Genomic DNA, 24,356 nt, shown 5'->3' with positions numbered 1-24,356 from the left:
GTAAATGAGCGGGTCAATAATCAGCTAAAACTTGAGTGGATTTGATCGAGTTATGATTTCATAGGCTAATTTTGTCGCGTTTGATTATAGGTTTTTCAAGGCAAGATGGATATCGAAGAGGAGATTATCGCGTAAAAAGAAGGTAATTAGGGTTCTTAGACACCAACAACTTGTACAAATTCCATCTTCTGAAGTAGTGGTTGGTGATATTGTGTTGTTGGAATGTGGTGATCATGTCCCAGCTGATGGAATTTTAATTCAAGGTAACTCGTACAAGTTCGATGATGGTAGTACTAGTCATCATGATTTAGTACTACCACGTGAACAGTTGCATCATGTCTTGTTTAATCATACAAAATTAGTGGAAGGAAGTTGTCAGTTACTAGTAACTGCAGTTGGTGAAAATAAAGAGAGAATCAAGTTGATGAAGTGTGTAACAAGTTTCCAAAATAATGGTCATGAGTGTTACTCAAAGATTCAAAAATCGATTGATGAAATGAGCTCATTCTTGGATAAATTATCCTTGAGTCTCTCTTTGATCATTCTTGTAGTTGAAGTTTTTCGATGTTTCTTGTGGAACAAGTCATGGTGTTGTGATAAAAATCGCGATCCTAAAGGTGTGAAGAACACGATGGAGGAGATAATGAACGAGGCCACGAAATACATGAGGAGGAAGAGAGGTGAAAATTATGGTACCAATAAGGTTAATGGCTTTGTAGCTATGGTTTGTATTTTGGTGTTTTCATTAAAAGATGGATTATCTTTAGGGATGTTTATTGTTCTTTTATATGCATCTAAAGATGTGAAAAAGAATGATCAAATCATAGTTCATAATCTTCCATCTTGTGCTAATGGAGCTCTTGTTACCACTTTGTGCCTTAGTAAAACATCTCATTTTGTTGTGAATCATTCAACTTTGGTGGATTTATGGATTGGCTTCGAGAAAATCAATGACTTATCTGTATTCAGTGGCGGAGCTAGAGGTAAGAAAAAGGATTCAATCGAATCTCCTTAATCTATATATCTTTATTTTTGAACTTTTTTTGGCTTTGCCAACTTACTAGGTATAACTTTTTTGAATTTCTGTTAATAAAATTTCTGACTATGTCACTGCATGCAGATTTTACTGAGGAAGTCCGGAATACATTACTTGAAGGAATTTTTATGAATATAATTGGTCATGTTGATGAGGATGCACTTCTTATTTGGGCTGAGAAATTGTTTGGTGAAAATATTGAACAATTTCATGGAAATTGTAGCATTTTAAACCGTGAAAATTATTATCCCAACAAAGGATTATGTGGGGTGTTATTAAAAAGAAACAAAGAAGAAATTGGAGAGTTTTTGCATGTACATTGGAAAGGAGAACCAAAGTTAGTGTTATCCATGTGTTCTAACTATTATGATATTAATAATGGTACCATGCAAACCCTAGATGAAGAAAAAAAAGAGTTGTTCAATCGAAAAATCGCGAGTATTATAGTATCTAATGGAGTTCATTGCTATGGTTTCGCTTATAAACAAGTTATAAGATCATCACTAGAAGAAGAGAAGGAAAATGGTACAATTATCTCGAAAGATGGCTTGAGTTTTCTAGGGATTGTGGTATTAAAGAATCCGTATTCATCTGAGTTGAGACAAACGATTGAAGTGTGTCGAAAATCTGGAATTGAGATCAAGTTAATGGTGGATGATGACTTGAATACATCAAGATTAATGGCTATTAATTCTGGAATATTAAGAATTGAAGAAGATTTACAAGGATCTATAATTGAAGCTATTGAATTTAGAAAAAGTCCAAAAGAAGCTCAAATTAATATGTGTCACAAAATTAAAGTAATGGCCAATTGTTCTCCAGCTGATAAATTACTATTGGTTAATTGCTTGAAAAAGAGAGGTGGACACGTGGCGGCAACCGGTTCGTCTATTAGAGATTTACCATCTCTAAAAGAAGCTGATGTTGGAATTTTTTTTGGGGAAAATTGTGCGGACTTAGCTAAAGAAGATGCTGATATTACTATCGTTGACTCGAACTTTGGTAAGATCCTAGCCATATTAATCTTGGCCAAGTAAGTATGCCTATGCGATATCAATTAGTTGAGACTATATTTTAGTCATGTTAATATTGAAATTTTTTTTACGTCTTCTTGATTTCTAACCCGACTTATTTAGGACTAAGATGTATTTTTTGTTATTGTAGGTATATATGCATAAGTCTTGAGAAGTTCATACAATTGCAATTGATACTCAATATTTCTGCCTTCACTTCAAACTTTATTCTTTTATTTTTCAACCCCACAAGTGATCAAGATCAACAATTGACACCATTTCAATTGTTGTGGGTAAATCTACTTATAGAAGTTTTTGGTGCCCTTTTTTTGTCCATCATAACATCAACCATAAAGCCTCGGGAATCTAATTCAGTTGATCAAATCACGTTGAATTATTATGGCACGGGTGCACCTATGGTAACCAACAACATGTTAAGGAACATAGTTGTTCATTCTATGTTACAAGTTACACTTCTATTGATGCTTACCATGAAGGGGAAATCATTTTTTCGCGTCAACGAGGCATTGTTGAGTACCATGACCTTCAATATTTATGTACTATGCCAAGTTTTTTTATTGATCATTAGTGCCATTGAGATGATCACAAAGACAAGAATCTCCAAAGGGAGAAAATGGTTATTGTTTATAGTTAGTTGTGTAATTATAGGGATTATTATTGTTTTACAAGTTATACTATTTCAGATTATGTCAAAAATTGATCATTGGAAAAAATTAGGAATTAAACAATGGTCCATTTGTATAGGAATTGCAGCTATATCTTTGCCTATACACTATGCTGCAAAAATTATTTCTAGTCCATGTAAAGATTCTTAATTTTGCTTAGGAATTGTATTAATATGTTTATTACTTGTAAAAACTATGTATAGAAATTTGTAGTTAAGTACGAATTACTACCCAATATTCTTGTCTTGGTTTCTCATTTTAGTTGCTTTGTATGTATCATATATTTTTTTCATACAAGCATGCTTCAATTTCCTATCTTTTGAGCGAGGATCTATCGAAAATAACCACCTTATCCCACAGATAAGAATAACATCTGCATACATCTTAATTATCCGCTTCATATTTCACTGGGTATGTTTTGTGGTTATTGGCCAATACTTGATTTCTTTTTTGTACTTGTGCTAGAATGAAAAGATAGTTGTAATATATTAAATTGGTGTTCTTTGAAGTATTATGTAAAGGTCACAATATGATGGCTCATCAAAGTAATCAAAAGGTGAATCTTTGAATTGCCTAAAGGCTAAAGGTCACAATCATGGGCAATATCTTAATATTATTTTTTAATTGGTTAAAGGACAAATAGTGTCATTTGGACTTTCATGACGAAAGTAGCAAAAAATAAGTTTCGTAACATTTTCATTTCATTTTTGGAAATCGAACACTATCAAAAAACTTAAGACGCGTGATTTACATTCAAATTTAAGTGAAAAAAAATGTAATAATTCATGCAACTATTGTTTATTTGCAACATCAAGGTTGTCCTCACGTTCAGCTATAACAAAATTGTTGGAATTGTCATCCTCATCTCTCCTCTCCATAAAAGAGATCTCGTCGTGGTTGCTTCTATCCGAGCCTCCGTTACTCTTCCTCTTCCTAGTCATAATTTTTGGAACGAGTCGTGTTACCTCACTTGTCTCTACTTCTACATCGTCATTGATCCGTTCAAATCGAACAGCACTAACCTTTCTGGCATTCCCTGCCAATATCTACACCAAAATTGACAAAATCAGCTACCAACTAAATATCTGCTTATTGTGAAGTTCTTAAGTCTGGTAAGTTCATGGAAAACGACGAAAGCTTCAGTTTTAGAAGGTAGTTGACGCGTTCAGTGTCAATTCTTAGCTATAATATTCACCAATAAACAAGTAAACATACCTCAAGCTTAAAAGTTTGGTTCTTTTCATTGTGGTCTGTTCGATCAGATTCTGTTTCATTGTAATTGTTGTCCTCGTCTTCATTTCCCCTTTCCAGTATAAGCTTAATCGTCTCACCTGTCCTTGGGATATATCCAAATGCTTCGCAGACAAAACCAGAGACTGTCTCATATTGATGGTCCTGATACGGAATAAAGAGAAGAAGTCAATTAGTGGGACGATTCTAGAATGATTAACATTAGTTGAAGGCAGTTTCCCCTACCAAAATCATGTTAACACAAGCAAACATAATAGTAATTTGTAGAACGAGAGGCTTGACAGCTAGGAAATGTTTTAAGTTATTTTCACGTCTCTGCTCGAAAAGGGAAAAATGAAAATTCAAGAGCTCCAAAGCCTCATCTATGTTTTCTTGAACCATGAAATGAACAGAAGGACCCGCACAAGCTACTCCTGACAAATTAGGGACTACGAGTGGCTACCTTGTATGGTTAAACTAGCAGTAAAATGTAGTTCAAAGACAGAAAATTTAAATCTCAGAAGAATAGCACACCTCTGGCATTTTAATATTGAGATCTTCAGAGAGCTGGTCAATGGAGGTATTTGCATCAACATCGTATATTCCCTCAGCCCGCATGACAATATAGCCAGTTTTTTTCTGGATTTCCTCCTGTCACGCAACAAGAAAATATATATAAACAAATATACTTCCACATACTAAATATCTATGTATTCTATCACTGAAGAAGGTATCCATCAGAGATAACTATGAACCTACAAATAACTAGCTGTTCAAAGAAGTGGTCATAAGTCTTACTTTTGAATCATTTTCATCAAAGATTTCACCAACAATTTCCTCGACCACATCTTCAAGGGTTACAATCTGTTTCATAGGAGAGATAATGTGAAGACATTGTTATAGATAATTAATGATAGATACACAGTGGATAAGAAATTTTGATAGAATTAACAAAGCGCTACAACCAAGAAACAGAAACGATGAGAGAGAATACTTACTCCAATGGTTCCTCCATACTCATTAAGAACAACAGCCATGTGTACCTTTCTGATGCGGAACTCTCTAAGAAGGTTCCACACTGACATAGAATCTGCATTGTTACAAGATTATTTTGTTTGCCTCCTTGGGAAATATATTGTGTGTGGAAAGAAAACACGAGCAATGTGTATGCAACTTATAAGCATAAAGCATGAAATGTTTTAAGGGAGACGCATTCTAGGAAATAGGAATGATTCACGCTGATAGCAGCTGGTTCAATAGGAACAATTCACATCTCAACAGTGTGAGGATCTGAAAGGCAGCACTACCTTCAGCAAAGTGTCTTCGGTATTGTTAATTATACTAAAAAGTATGTATATCTGTTTGTTGATTTAGTTATGGTAGACAGTACAGGACGTCTCTGATAAGGCTATGAAGCTGTACTTACAATACCTACTGATCAGCAACTTAAATCAGTAATTTAAATTATTGACTTTGCAGATCCATGGTTTAGGTGACATAGAACTATGATTTCTTATTTATACAGCAGTCAACATCAGGAAGAAATGTAAACTACCAGGAACAAAGTATGCAGGTTTATGTGCCATATCTCCCACAACAGAACTTTCCAGCAGTTCTCCCTTCAAAATCAAAGAGAATTTTCAGCATACTATGAGATTTATGTGTACAATTAGAAATGACACCACTACAATTTGAAAGAGGCTGGTTGAAGTTGTAGATGCTAGACCTTTTGTACATAATCTAGGAGATCCATGGCATATGCAATGCCAACAATATTATCTATACGTTGCTCAAAAACGGGCACCCTGAAAATTCATAGCCAAACTCTTTTAGCACCTATTGAAGGAAACTTCTTCTCTATGCAAAAAAAAAGCAATGAAAAGTCTATTAGACCTGGAGTACTGATGTGTCACCCACAAACTATGGAAATCAACTAACGTTGCACTGGCATCGATTGCAACAACATCAACAAGAGGTGTCATTACCTCCCTGACATGAGTATCTTTAATCTCCAACACATTTTCAATCATATCCTGCAAGAAAACAGAGGCATAGAAGGTTCATCTGGTTTAAGTTTTAGGAGATATATATCAATTACTCTGCCCCAGTCCCAAACAAATTGGGATTGGCTATATGAATCCTCACATCTCCATTTAAGCACAACTCATGTCACTGTCATTACCAAACCAAAATAAAATTAAAAAAAATTTAAGCAGAACTCATGTCTCTTGCAAAACAACACATTTTCAACCATGTCCTGCAAGAGGACAGAGACATTAATGGGTCAGGGTTTAATTTTAGGAGATATGATCCCCACATAAAAGCAAGCATAAGATTATAGTGTTTGGTTGAGATTTGAGGAGATTTAGTCTCACATAAAATCAACATTCATTAATACAACATTTGGTTGCTCCTTTTTGTTTTCCTCATAATAATACTTGCATAAGTTATGCGGGAATCTATGTATTATTTTATGTGAGATAGATTGTGTTCCCATAGTTGTGTCTAAACTAACACATTAGTAAGTTACAAAAGATACCTACTTATGCGCATGGAAATCAACAAATTAAAAACAAAAATCAGAGAAATATGTTCAAAGCAGGTCAAATCAACTTTTAAGCATTTTTGGCTTATTTTAAACCAAAACTGCTTAAAATCCAACTGTTTTTAAGCTCCAAAAAAATCCATAAAAGATGGGATGCCAAATTCCCAATAAAAAGGTGGCAGCTGTGTTTTAAACCACAAAATCATTTTTTTGGCCAAGGGAAACAATGTGGTAGGCTGAAGATGCCCGTCAAGGCAAAATCGAACAATGCCCTCCTCTTCCAGAGAAGACGAGCCAAGACACAAAGCACTGGCTTCTACACCAATTATACAGCAGATGTAACATTGGAGGGCATATGACTAAGGTGGTGCATAGAAGAAACAAGGTGAAAAAAATTTCGGTCAATTATTTTTTCAAGTTTTGGATGTTATGTTTGTTTGACAGTTCTTCCCAAGAAAAAGTCATTAGCATAACAACTCTCTCATTAAAGTTTAGGTCATATATTTTGTAGTCTTTTAAAGAGAGTAAAATAATACACTTGTATGTTGCTCCATTCAGTGTTGTCAAAGCACACTTAAAGTGCAGTCAGCCACGCTTTACTGTGCTTCAGTCTCGACATCAAGGATCTAAGGCACTTTTCCTTGCCAATTCGTGTAATCCTGAAGAGGCGATACTACACAAGTGATATTTCACTTCATTGTAAACATTTTTCAATTTCTTTGTTCTTATATAAGTTATTCATGCTTATAATTATTAGTCTTGGACTATGCATACATATTTGTATTTTTTCTCCATGCACGTCTTTCTTCTTCAAGGTCCACACTTTATTTGCGCTTAAAGCACCAACAGACTTTAGTTTTTTTTGCATTTTTCGCCTTTGATAAGACTGGCTCCATCGACTTCCAACTATGTAACCATGGATCTCCAATAATAACATGCAAGATAAGAACAAAATACAGAGAGTGCTAAAATAGTGCTCGTTCAAATGGACATGATAAACACATCTCAAGATGCTGCATTTGGTACAATGGCCACATATGTGAAGGCTATTCTAATGGACAACCAATTCTATGTGAACTAGACAAGCTTATGTATCACTGAATATGCATGTGCTTCTGTGGTTCATATTTGGTAACAGTTGAGGTTCAAGCATAAAAACCAGAAACCCAGAAAACACATGAACTCACCTGCTCTTCCTCCTCAATTGCGCCACTTAACTCCGCCCCACGCAGCATCAACTTCAATTCATCCTCAGTGACATATGGTTCACTAGATTACCAAAATGAATATAAAATTAATGACACAACTTAAAGTTTTGGCAAATGAGAATGATGTAGAATCAATGCTGGATTTAGATGAACTAGAGACAAAGTGAAGGAGGATCCAACTAACTTTTGTCAGCTTGTTTGTAATTTTAGTACCAAGAGTACTGGTTCCTTTTCTAATAATATATATCTTATCAAAATAAAATATTTAGACCGAGACTATAGCCCATACCCTCAACCAATGTGAGATCCCAACACTTTTCACATATTGTATCTGTAAACATACTTTTAACTTTTCTACAAATTATTATGGACGAAAACACTTGATAGGTGTTTGACCGTAGGATTAGGGGCTCAAAAAGTTGGATTTCAGTTTTTTTTACTCAACCCAAAAGCTAGCTCAAGGGGAAGGATTGCACAAGACCATATGAGACCCCAATTCAATTCATTCACCTTTGATGTGGGATTCATTCCATCACCCCCACCCCACCCACCCAACTCTGTCCTGTCCATGGGCGTGGACAATCAACCGGGGGCCCATATCGACTCTAATACCACGATAAGAAATGCATTTTGGGTCTAACTCAACACCAAAAGTTAGCTCATGGGAAGAGGATTGCCCAATATAATTTTCACAAAATGCTGGGTTCTCATCACGTTTATGAGAAAAAATACAACTTAAAAAATCCAAATGACATGTCCAAACAAAGTTTCAATTTCAAACCATCAAATCATGTATAAACAAGCCCTTAGAAACCTAAATTATGTGGACAAGGCACCTTATGCTTTTCATGTATCTTTTGACAATAATGTATTTATCTAATTAAAAAACAGCATATAGATGCTCACAGCGATTTCTAAGGATAAGCATGCATAATATAGATAGTCTTTCAAATAAGACATGCATGTGAACTTGCCATATTCAGAATTACATAAACGATTAGAAATATCATAAGAGCATGTTCCGTAAATATGCTCACAAAAACATAAAATTATGATATACATATTCCAACTGAAAGAATGGTAAAAGAGATTAACACTGTGAGGCAGAGCTTATGAAAATAGCAAGACTTGATTTATGATCATCATACCTTCTTCCTTTCAAGCCGAGGAGTTTTAGCATTCCCATTGATAGATATGTCACAACTCTTCCAACTGGATATAGTATCAAGGAAAGCCATGCAACTGGCCTAACCTAGAGGCATTTCAAATCAGATTTCATCTAAGATTTTTCGAGCATTATCAGCTATGCAGAAGAACTTGATCTGTAATATTTAACAATAATAAGTCTTGGTTCCAACCAAGAGTTCAACTTACCACAAACCTAGCAACTTCTGTGGCATTGTGAACAGCAATACTTTTTGGAGTAATTTCCGTTAGGAGCAGGATCGCAACCTTGCAGCATAGGCAGAAAAAAGGTAGCAGGTTAGCAACACTAGCAGAATATTGTATTGCAACTGACACAAGTCAAAGAAGAAGTAAAAGGGGTCTGAGTTCATTCAATTTCCAGTTCTTGTCAAACAAAAGGAAACGGACTGAAGTATCTTCAGCAAAATAGGTTTTACCACAGGAGCAAATCAGACTCTTTTTACAAGTCAGGGGATGAGATCAGACTCCTTCGAGATTTCTTTGAGAAAGGTAACAATAGACTCCGTTGAGAACTAGACTTTGATATGTATTCAACCCATCAAGCATATGCTTTTTTGCCTAAACAGATAAAGAAAATATATGTGTATGGAAAAACCCAACACTAAGGACAACATAGATGGAACATGACATACCGTCATAACTCCAGTTGCTGCACTCACACCGGCTTCACCAAATGCTGCAGTTGCAGCCTCAGTAACTAATGCTGTAGCTGCAATATTGACAACGCTGCGCACACAAACCAAATCTAAAATAAGGAATAATCTTCAACTACAAGTGCAGAGAAACAGTTTAAGTCATGATTACAACATCAAATGAGCAGTACGTTGTTCCAATGAGTATAGTTGTAAGGAATCGAGTAACATCACTTCTCAACATTTTGAAGACTCCTTCATTGTCAGATTCTTTTTCAGCTAACTCTCGTACCTAACATTTATAAGTAGAAACAACTAATTGCATTAATAGGCAAGTAAAATGGATATGCAAACAATGAAATAACAAGTTCTGTTTTTTAAAATGATAGAGAAGAAAGAAAAAGCTTTTGAAGGCAGAGTACTAGAAAGAAAAGTTTTCTCATGCACCTAGAGTCCTAGATAATTCTCCGTATGAAATTTTTGAAGATTCTTGAAATTGCAACTCAGTATAAGCTTCTAAGCGGCTAGCTGAATAAGTGCTACCTACCAATCATTGAGCCATAAGGTCCAGCTGAGCCCAGAATACATAAAAAAATGTGAACACTCAAAACTAAAGTCAGGCAGTTCTTTCTATCAAGTTAATTACTAGGGAAATCTTAATAGACAAGGAAAACAATAATTTCAATGATTGCTTCAGTTTTATGTCCAATGTCCTTCACTATACATCTCCTTATTATTCTGCAAGTTAAGTCCATGTGAAAACTAACCAATGTCTATTTTTACTCTTTTATGCCCTTGTAGTCTCAAAACTCAAAAAATAGCAAGCACAAGTATAATAAATCCTCTAGAATGCTTCCTATTACATTTAGCCTTCCTCATCTACAATGTCTCACACTAGTCCACATTTCTACCAACCAGGCAACGTGTTACTTTAATTTTTAAGGAGTATGTTTTTAGAGTGTTACCATTTCATTCTAAGAACAACCATGAAGTCTTCTATCTACGTTTAGACTGGCGTACGTCTAGACTGTTTCAATTTGGAACAACATATATAAACTTGTACAGCTAGAGGGACTCATCCTAAAATTGATGAAATGAAACTACTGAGAAGGTGAGAAGCATAACCATTTACTCATTAATTGAGTATTCAGCATGCTATAATTAATACAAAAGCTTTATGCTATTTTTCTTTATTTCCATTAAGAAGCATTTAGACTACCGCGGAACATACACACATAATACATAAGCAGACACTCAAACTTGGCCTCAACTAACAAGTAAGCACTCCAACTTTGAGACTGCACGTCTAGACACATCAAGCATCCACGAGACATAGTTGGGACGAGTTGGAGTGTTTGTTTGTCAGTTGAGACCAAGTTGAGGTGTCCATATGTGCACTCTCACGTTGGAGTGCTTACTTGCCGATTGACGCCAAGTTTGAGTCTTTATGTATTATGCCTAACATATATATAACAACAGCTACAAAACCAATGCAACTCTTAAAAGGGACAACTTTTTCTATTGAACAACACAATGCATACAAAGAGGAAGCAAAATAGGTACCTTCCACGGCCAAAGCGTAGTTATTGATGTCTCAGCCATTGAAAAAAATGCAGAAAGACTAAGAAGCGCCGCAAGAATCAAACCTTGTTCTTTAAACATCCTGAGAACCAACAAAACCGTAGGCCAATAACTCCTCAACAAAACCAAACCCTGCTCTAAAACACCATATCCCCCATTTAAAACCCCTTCAACAGCAAACACTCTTCTGCACCCAATTATGAAAACCCCACATATCACCCCAACCAAAATCACCCCTTTTTTCAGCAGGAAATGCATAAATGGTATTTTCAAGCACGACCCAGAAGAATCTTCAGCATTCTGAAACTCCCCTTTACCTCCTTTAACAGATAAACAAATCCCATTCCTAAAATTACACCTCGAATTGTAAGGAAGAACAAAATTTGACGCAACCCCACAAGAGTAACGAAGGTTATTAGCAGATAGCTTAATGGGTATTCCTAATTGACGAGTATAAACGCCTGGATACGAACGTTTATTACAAGTAGTAATGAATGAAGATGGATTAAAAACTGCAGCATCCATGGAAATTTAGCACAATTAAACAGCTCAAATACAAAAACAAAGCAAAAAGATTTGTGGGTTTATGGAGAATTGAAGATTTTGTAGAGTTTGAAGAGATGAAATTGAGCAGATGCCAGAGCTCATTGCGTTTAAGCTTCACCTGCCTCAATTTTTTCACCTTTTCTTTTATGCTCCTCTTCTTTGAATAAACAACAAGTATACTACGCTACTATTAAGCAAGTTGCAGGTAATGAAATGACATATTTGACCATCATAGTATTTCAAAAAAAATTCATTTTATTGAGTATTCGTTTCGGCCTCGATTAATTTAGATTCGTTTCGTGTATGGCTCAAAAATGCTTTTTATGAGATGTAATATGTCAAATTGTGCGTTTTATACCTTCAAATGAATAAGTTCTTTGTAAACTAAAGTCATGCTCGTACTTAATTTATGGAATGTTTAATATGAAAAAATGAAGTCGGATTCCATGAAAAAATTATTTGATATGATGGGGAAAATATAGGAGCAAAAGTGTGAAAGACACCCTCATGTTTCGAAAAATCTAGTTAAGAGAAGAGAGATCTTATTCATTTCATTAAAAATTTTGATGACGAATCATGGTAAATGTTTATCATAATGCATCTATTGATTTGACTTAACACAAAAAAAGTGTGTGAGAGTTTTCACGTCTTGCACACAAAACTCTAGTTAGAGAAAAAAATTGTGTATGAAAATTATTGAGTCAAAGGAGTTTATTGTAAAAGTGTTCCATTTTTGCTTGTAGAGAAAAATTCAACACTTGTAATTTCACTTCCAACTCAACACAAAAAGTTTACTTTTATCAAGAAGGAACAAAATCCGTGCACTCTTAACTAACTAATCACTTCACTCAACATACATTCAAATTATTGGTAAACAAAAGTTACTTAAAACATTTTTCCATATCAGAAAGTCTATAAAAAACAAGAAAAAACAGATGCCATTTCACTATCAATATTGCACAAATAGAAGAACTTCTTTCCTTGCCATAAGATTGTTGCAGTTTCCCTCAAGTCACAGGCAATGAGCTGCATTTCGCGGGTTCTTGTTCAAGCTGTATCGTCCACGGATGGAAACTCAAAAGAGTGTTAAGTATATGTTACTAGTTTTCATCATCATCATCATCGTGTAACGTGGTCAATGAAGATTAGTGTCTAGAGATTCATGTGTCTGAGGCGTTCTCAAAACTTGAATTTGATCTCATACTATACTCAGCCACGAGCTTGGCAAACAACGAGGATTCGTTCTCTAATAACTTGCCTGGAGTGTCATATTCAGCAATGAGCCCTGTAGTATAGCAAACAAAAGAAAGTAAATACCAAGAATTTCCACCACCGTTTGCTCAAAAAATGCAAATGTTGATTCTTACCGTGTTCTAATAGTAGGACCATGTCACTATCAAGAACAGATGTAATCCTATGAGCGATGGTTATAACCGTGGAATCAGTGAAGTGCAGCCTTAGAGTTTGCTGAATTAGATTGTCAGTTGCAGTGTCGACAGATGCTGTAGCCTCGTCTAGGACAAGGACCTTGCTTTTTTTTAGTAGCACGCGTCCAAGACAGACTAGCTGCCTTTGGCCTACGCTCCAGTTCTCTCCATTCTCAGATACTGCAGCAATCCAAAAGAATATAAGCATTATAAGTGTCACAGCTATAAAAGTGGAGATCATCGGAACATGATGTGGTTCTAACCTGTAGAATATAGTTTGCCTTCTTTCTTCCTAACTTCGTCTCCTAGCTGACATTTGTCGAGCACCTGAAGCATAAAATTAAATTAAGTTTTTCAATAAGTAAAAGTTTTCATTCTCCTATGTGAAACGAAAATCCTCGAAATAGGCAAACCAAGCTGTTACCTCCCAAATTTGATCATCTGAATGCTCCTCAAGTGGGTCTAGGTTGCTGCGCACAGTCCCCTCAAACATTGTCGGATCCTGTGGAATTATACTCAATCTAGACCGCAGATCATGCAGACCAATTGAGGAGATGTTGGTACCATCTATTTTTATCTGTCCAGCAACAGGATCAATTATGCGAAAGAGGGTCTGTATTAAAGTCGATTTACCACTGCCTGTCCTACCAACAATTCCAGTCTTCTTCCCACCAAAGAAAGTGCATGTAAGCCCTCTCAACACGAGAGGCATGTGGGGAGCATATCGAACCTATAAAAGTTTTCAGATATATCAACACATACAATGAATTAATAATAACTCCATCTACCTGCATAACACCAGAGAACAACTCAATTTACCTGAAGATTGTTAAACTCAACCTCTCCACGAGATGGCCAATTAGGATCTGGTCTACTAGACTCTATGATAAGTGGAGGTTCACTTGGAAGACCAGCATACTGAAGTATTCTTTCGACGGAAATAATTTTATTTTCCATCATACAAAGATTCCATACAACCCAAGCTTGCAGTACGTTCAGATTAAGTCCGTATGTAACAGCTAAGCCAGCAACACCTGTAAGGGCAAGAAAAAGGAGAAAATGTATGTGAGATGTACTCTTTAGAATCATTTAACAAATTTGAAGGAATGAAAACCTGATGAAGATAGAGCACTTACTTGGATTGATTGTTCCAACAGGAAGAGATATCAAGAAAATCAACGCGAAAGCAAAAGTGATCAGAGATAACATATCCAAACGCATGCAAAGCCACTCCATCGCAGCAGCTAGGTGAAACTTAGGCCGAGAATAATTGTCTATTAATCTCATACTTGCATCCTGGAATCTAGATTCCTGATCGAAACTTCTAATTGTGCTTGATCCTGAAATTGTCTCGGCGAAGTGCTGTATTACTGGAGCTTTGCATGTCCCATTTAGACGTGCCAGTTCTCGTGCTGCAGGGATGTAATATTGCTGCAATTAAACAAAACACACCACTTAAATTTAATTCATGTTTACATACGTCGCTAAAGTTATAGATTCAGAGAAAAGAACAAAGCAAAGTACCAACCTCCAACCAAATGCAAATTGCAATGACCGGGATAAAGACTATGAAGACCTGCCATGCGACTTGTGACATTACTGCAATGATTCCTATAAGCTGTATTATTGTGAAGGCAAAGGATCCAACTTGAAAGGGAATATTTAGATCGATTGCACTTTGATCTGTCGATGCCTGTTGTCATACCAAAGCACATTTGAGAAAATTCCGAAGTTACTAGTTAATTTTCGATAATATTCATTGGTCATGTAAAGAAAAAAGTGGTAAGTAAGGAAATGTAATCATTCACTTACTCTATTTAGAATCCGCCCACTTGGTGTGGCATCGAAGAATGACATTGGAGCACGGAAAATGCAATGATGCATTTTATGGAAAAGCAATGAGGCAGTCTCATATCCAGCGGTAACAAGAAGCATGGATCTAGCAAAGATGCACAAAGCACTTGCAATTCCTAATGCAACATACACAATGATAAGAGTAGAAGAGCCAACAGGAGATGGATCATTCTTCGAAACAGGGGTTGCCCAAGCCATCCAATAATTGCTTCCAATTTGAAGAAGCTGAAAACCAGTTTGTGCCAAAAGTACAATTGGGACAAGGGCACCTCCATATGCAGTTGTTATATATTTCCAGTAAACTGAAAAGCCAACACTACCCTTCTCTCTTTCTTCCTCCTGAACAATTTGTCCCTTTTGTCCATCAGTATCATCAACTTCACCATTTTGGCAATCTGAAGTCTGTTTATCCTGCACGGTGGAGTTATCGCCAGTCATTCCACTACTTTCCTCGCTCTTTCTCAGTGCTTCTCCCTTAACCGTGTCAATTGCTGTTAAAGCTTCTTGGTGAGCACCGACAAGTTCCATGAAGTCACTACCTAGTTTGAGAAGATCGTTGTATTTCCCAGCTTGACTGATCTTTCCATCTTTCATGACCTGAGAAGAAATATCATATAAAATGAGTCAAACTCAATGTACAATAAACAAACATTAATTACTCGAGGAACTACAAGGAAAGAGTACCAAGATCAAATCTGCAGCAGGCAAAAACTCCACTTGATGAGTAACGTATAGAACTGTTTTTGAATTCAGTAGTCCCATTATACATTCCTGCAATTAAAATATGGGTCAATCAAGGCTAGAAAAAAAGTATCAAATGTGAAACTAAAGCATATGAAATGACTTACAGTGAAGATATGGGTTCCGGTATGAGCATCCACAGCACTGAATGGATCATCAAATAGGTAAATATCAGCGTCTTGGTAGAGAGCACGTGCAATCTGTATTCTCTGCTTCTGTCCACCGCTCAAATTTATGCCTCTCTCACCTATGACTGTTTGATCTCCAAAAGAGAGAATTTCCAGGTCTTTCTTTAAGGAGCACGCTTCAAGAACTTTATCATACTTCTCCCTCTGCATCTCTTTACCAAATATTATGTTCTCTTCTATCTTTCCACTCTGTATCCAGGGCGTCTGTGCAACGTAAGCTTTCATTCCACCGAGTTTAATAGTCCCTGATAATTTGGGCATCTCCCCTAAAATGCTAGAGAGTAAGCTTGATTTTCCAGAACCAACAGTACCACAAATGGCAACTCTCATGCCATTAAGCACTCTAAGATTTACATCCTTTAGAAGTGGAGTGGAGGATGATGCATCCCACGCGAAGTTCCCATCAACAATCTCAACTGCTACATCAGAACTTCCTTTTGGAAGCTTCTCTATGACATCAGGCTGCAAGTCCTCAAGAGAAAGGAAAGATGCAATACGATCAAGAGAAACTTTGGTTTGAGCAATCATTGAAATTGTATCTGGGAGATTGTAGATGGGCTCCTGGAGAATTCTAAATGTCGCAAGTGCAGACAATATCTTACCGGATTCAAGTGGGATTCCCATAAGCATTGCAGCACCGAAAGCCGCCACAGAAACAAATGTAGGAGAAACCCAAAACACAAAAGTAGTCGTAGCTGACGTGTACACATATTTCTTCAACCAACCTGCCTCAATACTTCTGAGGTCTAAGATCCTAGACAGAAACTTCATCTCCCAAGCTTGAAGCTTGAGTATTCTCATATTTCTTAAGACTTCAGATGTAGCCTTCATCCTTTTATCTTTCGACTCCATGAGTTTCTCCTGAAACTTCTCCTGCAAACTTCCTAAAGGGATGTTTAACAACATCACTAGTACTGTAGCCACAAACGCTGCAATTGAAGCAAGGCCAAGATTTTTATAGAGTATTAGCAACGCCAGACCAACTTGTATGATCACCATCCAAGGATCATGCATATACCAACCGAAATCACCAATCCTCTCAGCATCAACAGTCATAAAATTGATGATCTCTCCACTAGTATGGCTTTGCTTTGACTGACAAGAAAGTGTTAACCCCTTATTGTAGATTTTGGCAACCAAGGCTGCACGTGCCCTATACCCTCCCTGCTGCACCTTGAAAAACCAATGCCTTTGTGCCAAAGACTCTACCAACTTCGCAACAAAGAATGTTGCAACTAAGAGATAACCCTCATTATCAAAATCTCGTTTTCCATTCAGATACTGAACTAAAGTATCGATGAGGTAAGGGCCAATGTAAGAAGCTGAAGTATAGAGAAGCACAAAGAATGCTGATAACGCTATTTCCTTCCACGCGGTGTAAATCAAAGCCTTCACCAGCATCAACGTAGTCACACGGTTACTACTACCTCCTCCACCACCTACGGATTCTAGTTTTTCTCTAAAAATCGGAAAAGTCCCTCTAACACTATCATCACAATGAAGCTGAGGAACATCCTCAAGGTCTAATGTCTTCTTGTAGCCAACAGATATAAGGGGTCTCATCCAAGAGAAAGTAAAAAGACTAAAAATGTTAGCATTGGCATAAGGAGTCACAGTTTGATCCCCACTAGACTTCTTTGATTCTATACCATTCACAACACTACCATTCAAAAGGGGTTCCTCAAGAATGTTTCCTTCACTCTCTTTTCTAACAATAAACCCCACAACACAAAAGAACAACCCCATAACAGTGTAAACAACATCAGGTACCCAAAATTGAATCTTTTTACCATAAACAAGGTCTATAACTAAGCAATAACAAGAAACAAAGAACAAAACCCCCCACCATACTCTTAAAACAAAAGGGTATTTGTTTTCACCTGAATCAACCAACTTGGTGTTCAAGAAAACAGAAATTAACAACCAAGCTAGAAACTTTAATGCAAAATCAAGAAAAGTTGCAATCTTTTCCTCTGACCAACCACTTGTATACCAATAAAAATGAGTTAACAAACATAACAAAAAACTAAAGATGACAAGACCTATAGAACAAAACAAGGTTTGTTTATAATACATAAACCTAACATTCCTAGTACTCTGTTTGCTGTCAGCATTGTTACCATTATCATCCCTCTTGATCTTTTTCCAAACCCATAAACCAAGAATCACAAACAACAAACCCAGGTGAAAAGAACAACTAATTAAACGTAAGAAAATTGGGTTTAATAAATATTCATCAACACCTACATACCTCAAAGATTGAAAATTAGACATGCCCTTCAACATATTTGCAATTTCCATGATGTTTTAGAGGTTAAAGGTTAAATTTTTAAGAGACACGTCTGGTTATGGCCTGTAGATTATGAATGTATATATATAGTACTACTATGTTTGGATTTTGATTTATTTTTTTAAAATTCCAAATTTGATTTGATTTGATTGATAAATTATTGAATATCTGTGGAAAAATAGGAAAAAATGGAAAGCATACGTGGTGGCCAAGACTCTGTTGATGGAGAGAGGAAGTAGGAAGAAGCAAAATATAAGTCCTCTTTTTTGTTTTATGTGATAAATTAATCGAGAGTTTACTGACTCGATTAATCTAGATTAGTATTCGATGAAGCATATATTGTGTAAGTATTAATTTTATAAGTTGAGTTAGAGTATATATGGAGTCGAATTTGAAAGTAGTGACAAGTGTAGCACATATTGTGACAGTGCGAGTATTTTAACTTTTATACACATGAAATATAATAACATACTCAATTTAATCTCATAAGTTAATTTGAGAAGGGTTAGAATGTACATAAATCGTATTCTTATCTAATTATCTTTATAAATGAGAGGTTATTTTCGAGAGACTTTCAATCAAATTTGGATAAAAATGAAAACTTTTGTATATTATATGTTAATTTGAAATTATTATCGGAACTCATTAATAATACTTATAAATATCAAATTCGTATATACTTGAAAACTCCTATTAAGAATGAAAATTATATAAATATCCATTTATATCCCTTCATCATATTTTTTTATATTTGTGAAGGGGTTTACGTTAAAATATTCCTACTTGTTTAGAAACAAGATGAATGCCATACAAATTTATAATTTTTATAAAATTATTTCAGACAATATTAATTTTTTTTAATCTTCCACCAGGTGTTTAAAATTCGCATTGGAGTCTTAATTAAATTCGGATCGTGCATTACAATGCTCATTCATGGGTGGCGCCTTGGATTCAAACTTGAAACTTCTAATTAAGAGTGAATCGTTCTAACTATGCCCCTTTCTTCTTATCAATGATTCAACATTTTTCTCAATTTCTGTTAAAAAAAAGTTTGTTTTTTTCTTCCTATTTGGTTGGGGGGAAAATAGTTTTTTGCAATAAATAAATTAAAATTGCATCTTTTTAATAGTAATAAATCTTCTTTTTTTTAAATAAATAAATTGAAACAAACTTCCACCTAAATGGAAGTGCTTATTGGAATTGTCAATGATGTCATTTTAGGGAGTTGCACGTACACCAATATTGAACCAGTAAAGCATAGTATTTTATGTGCACACTTTTTTTTAATTGATTAAAAAAATGATACTCATATTTCTATATTTAATAAAAATAATATGACTTTTACTTTTAGCGTGTTTTAAGAATAAAGTATATTTTTAAAAATTTTGTATTTTATTACACAGTGTCAAATATATTACTACCTCCATCCACTTTTAATTGTCATATTTTCTTTTTTAGAGTTAAACTAGAAAAACTTTGACTAACATTTTACGATGTATTTTTTCATCATATTGATATGCAAAAAAATTGCAATTTATAGTACTTTTAATATAGTTTTTGAATATCTAAATTTTTTGTTTAAAATATCGAATTAATGTAATTTAATTTAACTTTAAAAATTAATCAAATTGACTTTCGACAAGCACAACATTACAAATAAAAGTGGACGGAGGGAGTAGAACGTAACAAAAAGAAGAGCATAGGGTTATGCAATGAAAAAAAAACACTTGCATATATGATGTTTACATTAATTTATTATAGTTAAAACATATAATATGGTAAAAAAAATGTACTATTAATTAACTAAAACAATTTAGTAATAAAAGTAAATTTAAACATTTATATCATGTATTTTATTCCGTCAGTATATATACTGGTTAAGTTTTTATTATTGGCTAAAAAAAGGACACAGGACTGCACATTGGAGATACTCTTTAAATAAACTATTTAATCGTTGGGTGAAATAAGAGATAACAATTTCAAGATAAAATATTAATTTATTTTATTCTATATTTGATTAAATATTGATTAATTTCAAGATATATTTTTATATTAAAATAGTGAAATTATAATATATGAAATATTTTTATCTGTCTCATTCCGATTATCGATAGATTATGATCTACGGGACCATCGTAACTAAATTTCTTCCTTCTTCTTTTAAAAAGATAATCTCGTGCTCCTTTCCTTTTTACTTTTTTGTTTTTGCTTCTAAAATTTTAAAGATAAATTAATGTGTTTTTTTTTTGTCCATACAGGGACGGATTCACGTGAGTGTGGAGTTCATCTGAATTTTCTTTAGAAGAAAACAATTTTTATATATATAATTGATGTTAAATTTTGTTGACTTTATTATAAATTTATCTTTTTTATATTTTAAATTATTTTAATAATAATTCTAGCTCCGTCACTACTATGCGTCGATTACTTTCAACGCGTCGATTACTTTCAACAAGGACCAGCAATATAGTAGTGCAGGCTTGTAGCCACAGCTTTTCTGCTCTTGTTTCTTTTTATCTTTTGAGTTAATGGAAGATGAGGTTTCAACTTAATTTTTTTTTTCGTTTTCATTTAGTGTTCGGTATTTATATTAGAGTTCGATTAAATTTGAATTTCGAGAAGTTCCACATTAAAGGGTAAAATGCTCCTTAACAAAAATGACTCTGTACTCAGGAGGACTCAACCTGAAATTTAAAAAGTTTTATAAAGACCGTAATAACTAGTATGATCTATTATTAAATTCTCCAAAAATTAATATATGAAAGTTTTGTGAAATAGTAACTTTTTTTATAAATTATATGAATTTTCAAATAATTTTATGGGTAATAAGTTACAACTAATAATCCTATTTGTTTATATAATTAAAATATTTGAATTTGAATGTACGTGATTATTGGAGGTTGAACAGAGATAATTAAAAAGAAAGGTAATACTCAAATAAATCATTAAACAATCACGACTTAATAATTAAAAATTCTGTACACAACATCTGAATAATGTAAACATATTATTAATTAAGATCAAATAGCTTGAGACTAAAGAAAAAAAAGTTTAAAAACTCCAAGAATCCAATCCCACATATGCATGAATCAAGGAGGAATTTGCCCAATAGAATATTTTATTTATATTTTTGGTTTTCCACCCAAATCGGAAGTCTCGTCTGAAGCTAAAGAGCTCTTTAATTAAAGCGACTTTCTATTTATGAGAACTTAAACTCAAACTCAAACTCGAATTCAAAACATCTGATTATTAATAAAAAAGTATTTATCACACTACCATAATTTTTATTGATTTTTTACTGACCTACGTGTTTTGAAATATCTTTAGTACCTTATATGTTTGAAAAATTATCTTTTATACTATTTAATCTCATAATTGTATTACTATTAAATTTGTCGATGATTTTTAAACTCAAACTAATATTATCTCTTCTTGACGAACAAGTAAATTATGAAAAACATGCCCACGAAAATTAGGAATGGGCGTGTGGGGTTGGACCTTGCGGCCTACGGCTAAATCAATGAAAGTGCCCCCATTGCCTCAATAATTTTAAAAAGTAAGGTAGCTATTCAAAAACTAAATTATTGAATCGAGATTGAGATCTATCATATTGAAAATTGATTGACTTAGATTGGATTAAACTATGAAAAATCTATATTTAATATCTATTTTCAGTTATCAATTATCGTATTATTAAAATCAAACTTTAAAATATGAGTATCTTAGAGAATATTCAACAAATGGAAATGGAATAATTGGCTTAGTGCAAATATGACGATGCACCCAACAAATTAAAGTCTATACATGTTTGACTTGTGTACCTTGGTGGAAATTTACCAACCATGCATGTTGCCTTCTTTTTCTTTCTCGATTTTTTTTTGAAATTTGTGATCTAACTAATCTAAATTTTTATCGTATCACCGTCATAAAAAAAGAAACATTTTGTTTATTAAGAATCTTTGGGTTCTCAATATTAGATTCAAGGCTTATATGTGATAGTTTGCTACGAAATGTTGACATACGCAAATAAAGGCGGAGCTAAAGTCTAATTTGAATTTAATAAAAATTCATAATTTTGCCAAGACTCTATATTAGTGGTAAAATATAGCCTAACATATTTAAGTAATTTATTTAAAGCATAATAAACTACATTTTCTAGTATTCGACTAGACATCATAATAAAAAATTGTAAATCCAATATTTTGTAGAAATAGTGTAGAAAAATTAAATCATCAATAGTAACTACATGCATGCCTCAGTTCCACTTAATCGGGATCGACTATATAGATTATCAGTTCAAAATAAGCTCATATCATATCATTATCCTAATAAATAAATAAAAAGTAAATATCCCACTTTTATTTTTAATAAAAAAAAATACAATAGAATGAGTTATAAATTAAAGAGAAAATGGTCTAAAACCCCCCCAACCTATACCCGAAATCCCAACTACACACTCCAACTTCACGGGTGTCCTATTACCCACCTGAACTTTAAATTTCTATATTTTCTACACACCTAAGTGCTGACCTGTCATGGGAGGTGTTCTCACCTCCTCTAGGCGCGTTAGAAGGTTAATTTTGACGAAAAATTCCTCCTTTTCCAACGGTCATCTTCCCCACCTTTAAATAAACCATTGTTTCTTCTACCCAACCATTAATCCTTGTTCCTTTTATAAAAAATTCATGATTTCCTCTCAAAATTAAGTATGGTTTAGTTGTTAATGTTCATTTCTACTTCAAATGTTGAATTTAGGGTTTGTAATCTGCTCTATTTTCTTATTTAGGTCTCTAATTTGAATTTTTGAATTTTCTCGAAATTCATCAAAAATGGCAAAGGAAAACTTGAATAAGCTTTGTATGGATGAATCAGACCCAATGCTCAACGCTGTAGTGAGATGCAAACACGGAATTTTGCTGAATTTGCAAACTTCTTGGTCGAAATTAAATCCGGGAAGAAGATTTTGGTCTTGCCCATGCTATGGTGTATGTGTTTTTTCTTGTATTCTTGCTACACTTTATTTTGAACGATGCTAATGTACTATTTTGGTTCATTTTCAGTCTAAAAATTGCAAATTTTTTCGATGGAGGGACAAAGAAGAAGTGGATCCAAGATCAAGTTTTATCCTTCCAAGATTGGTGAACAAAATCAATGAGTTGGAGCAAGAATTATGTATTAGACAGGTTCATATTGACAACTTGATGAACTCTAATTTGTTATTGGAGAGGAGACTCAATAGAAGGTTGAAATGGTGTAGGTTCAACAAGAAGATACTTTTGTGTATTTTGATTTGTGTTGTTGCTATGTTCATCAGCAACCAGTAGTTCAAGTGCTGCATATTTGGATTTCTCTTTGATTTGTATTGTTGTTATGTTTAATTAAAATTGTCAATGTATGTGTGTCATTTTGTATCTATGATGTCAATTGAAGCTTGTATTAATATGCAACACTTCATCAACAACCAACAACCTAGTCATCCATTCATACTTCAAATAGACAACACAACACCATTTGTAAAACACATAACCAACATAACATATGTAAGCACACCTGAATCGCCAATACAATTCGATAGACAACACAACAACCATTTCAAAACACAATATCACCATTCATTCGTAAAGCCTCACATAAGGCAGAATTTACCAAAATAAAGTCATATTCATAAGGCCTCACATAAGGCAGAATTTACCTAAATAATGTCATATTCAAAGGCAAAATTTACCAACAAACAAAATCCAAAATAGCTGGCCATTAATGCAACATGTATGGACTAACTTAAAAGTGCTTAAATACATCAACATCACTACAATTTCCATGGCATCTTTGACTGTGAAGAAGTGTCATTTTGACTTGAACTACTTTTCATTGTCTTCTTTCTTTGCTTCTCTCTAAGCTCATGAAGCTTGCTTGTTGAGATTGCTGCTTTACCATTCCATTTCAGCTTAGTTGTAGTACTTGGTGTATAACCAATGTCACCAGTTACATCAGATGATCTTGTCACTTTTGCTTGTCCAGTAGAGTAGATCTTACTACTTGGCATGCCAGGCTACAGTAAAATTAAGATTATATCAATATATAAGCTGTTTATTTAAACAAAATTAGGATTATAATTCAATATTTAAGCTGTTAACATATATCAAAGACTCACATTCATGACTTTGAAGCCATTT

At 34.2% G+C, this 24,356-nt stretch overlaps 4 protein-coding genes across 6 annotated transcripts; 2 read left to right on the top strand and 2 right to left on the bottom strand.

Moving 5' to 3' along the window:
- LOC107060346 (putative calcium-transporting ATPase 13, plasma membrane-type) lies at nt 1–2,946 on the top strand. 2 transcript variants are annotated; one of them, XM_015308170.1, is made up of 3 exons: nt 1–983; nt 1,121–2,069; nt 2,201–2,946. In XM_015308170.1, exons 1-3 carry the CDS (start codon nt 425–427, stop codon nt 2,883–2,885), a joined length of 2,193 nt encoding a protein of 730 aa, XP_015163656.1. In that variant the 5' UTR covers nt 1–424; the 3' UTR covers nt 2,886–2,946. The 2 variants fall into 2 exon arrangements, with proteins under 2 accessions (XP_015163656.1, XP_015163657.1); XM_015308171.1 differs by having other exon boundaries at nt 1,121–2,038; nt 2,201–2,252.
- Nucleotides 2,947–3,338: 392 nt separating this feature from the next.
- On the bottom strand, nt 3,339–11,853 carry LOC102590751 (putative DUF21 domain-containing protein At3g13070, chloroplastic). Of its 2 annotated transcripts, none has more exons than XM_006346096.2 (14): nt 11,120–11,853; nt 9,748–9,848; nt 9,557–9,650; nt 9,093–9,170; nt 8,867–8,970; nt 7,698–7,779; nt 5,859–5,998; nt 5,692–5,770; nt 5,521–5,584; nt 4,964–5,055; nt 4,764–4,829; nt 4,500–4,616; nt 3,951–4,130; nt 3,339–3,781 (listed from the first exon to the last, which is right to left on the bottom strand). In XM_006346096.2, the coding sequence occupies exons 1-14, from the start codon at nt 11,660–11,662 to the stop codon at nt 3,527–3,529; spliced, it is 1,995 nt and encodes a 664-aa protein (XP_006346158.1). In that variant the 5' UTR covers nt 11,663–11,853; the 3' UTR covers nt 3,339–3,526. The 2 variants fall into 2 exon arrangements, with proteins under 2 accessions (XP_006346158.1, XP_006346159.1); XM_006346097.2 differs by having other exon boundaries at nt 9,557–9,669; nt 11,120–11,205.
- Nucleotides 11,854–12,411: 558 nt separating this feature from the next.
- On the bottom strand, nt 12,412–18,252 carry LOC102590403 (ABC transporter C family member 3). The gene is made up of 10 exons (XM_006346095.2): nt 15,813–18,252; nt 15,649–15,735; nt 14,923–15,561; nt 14,639–14,803; nt 14,247–14,541; nt 13,930–14,144; nt 13,535–13,840; nt 13,374–13,437; nt 13,051–13,290; nt 12,412–12,968 (listed from the first exon to the last, which is right to left on the bottom strand). Exons 1-10 carry the CDS (start codon nt 18,192–18,194, stop codon nt 12,844–12,846), a joined length of 4,518 nt encoding a protein of 1,505 aa, XP_006346157.1. The 5' UTR covers nt 18,195–18,252; the 3' UTR covers nt 12,412–12,843.
- Nucleotides 18,253–22,996: 4,744 nt separating this feature from the next.
- LOC102590184 (uncharacterized) lies at nt 22,997–23,576 on the top strand. The gene is made up of 2 exons (XM_015308118.1): nt 22,997–23,168; nt 23,244–23,576. Exons 1-2 carry the CDS (start codon nt 23,013–23,015, stop codon nt 23,505–23,507), a joined length of 420 nt encoding a protein of 139 aa, XP_015163604.1. The 5' UTR covers nt 22,997–23,012; the 3' UTR covers nt 23,508–23,576.
- Nucleotides 23,577–24,356: the final 780 nt, after the last annotated feature.

This window comes from Solanum tuberosum, unplaced genomic scaffold, assembly GCF_000226075.1.
Source record: "Solanum tuberosum cultivar DM 1-3 516 R44 unplaced genomic scaffold, SolTub_3.0 scf00076, whole genome shotgun sequence".
NCBI classification, from domain to species: Eukaryota; Viridiplantae; Streptophyta; class Magnoliopsida; order Solanales; family Solanaceae; genus Solanum; species Solanum tuberosum.
This window is presented reverse-complemented; position numbering and strand designations above follow the sequence as displayed.

Bases quoted from the DNA above. Each gene is read 5' to 3' on its own strand.
- LOC107060346 (XM_015308170.1), top strand. From the start codon at position 425: ATGAAGTGTGTAACAAGTTTCCAAAATAATGGTCATGAGTGTTACTCA. The intron at 984-1,120 runs GTAAGAAAAAGG...CACTGCATGCAG, and splicing joins ATTCAGTGGCGGAGCTAGAG to ATTTTACTGAGGAAGTCCGG. The intron at 2,070-2,200 runs GTAAGTATGCCT...TTGTTATTGTAG, and splicing joins GCCATATTAATCTTGGCCAA to GTATATATGCATAAGTCTTG.
- LOC102590403 (XM_006346095.2), bottom strand. From the start codon at position 18,194: ATGGAAATTGCAAATATGTTGAAGGGCATGTCTAATTTTCAATCTTTG. The intron at 13,291-13,373 runs GTTAGAACCACA...GGATTGCTGCAG, and splicing joins AGGCAAACTATATTCTACAG to TATCTGAGAATGGAGAGAAC. The intron at 12,969-13,050 runs GTAAGAATCAAC...GCTATACTACAG, and splicing joins GGTCCTACTATTAGAACACG to GGCTCATTGCTGAATATGAC.
- LOC102590751 (XM_006346096.2), bottom strand. From the start codon at position 11,662: ATGGATGCTGCAGTTTTTAATCCATCTTCATTCATTACTACTTGTAAT. The intron at 8,971-9,092 runs GTAAGTTGAACT...AAATGCCTCTAG, and splicing joins CAGAAGTTGCTAGGTTTGTG to GTTAGGCCAGTTGCATGGCT. The intron at 7,780-8,866 runs GTATGATGATCA...TTGGTAATCTAG, and splicing joins CTCGGCTTGAAAGGAAGAAG to TGAACCATATGTCACTGAGG.
- LOC102590184 (XM_015308118.1), top strand. From the start codon at position 23,013: ATGGCAAAGGAAAACTTGAATAAGCTTTGTATGGATGAATCAGACCCA. The intron at 23,169-23,243 runs GTATGTGTTTTT...GTTCATTTTCAG, and splicing joins GGTCTTGCCCATGCTATGGT to TCTAAAAATTGCAAATTTTT.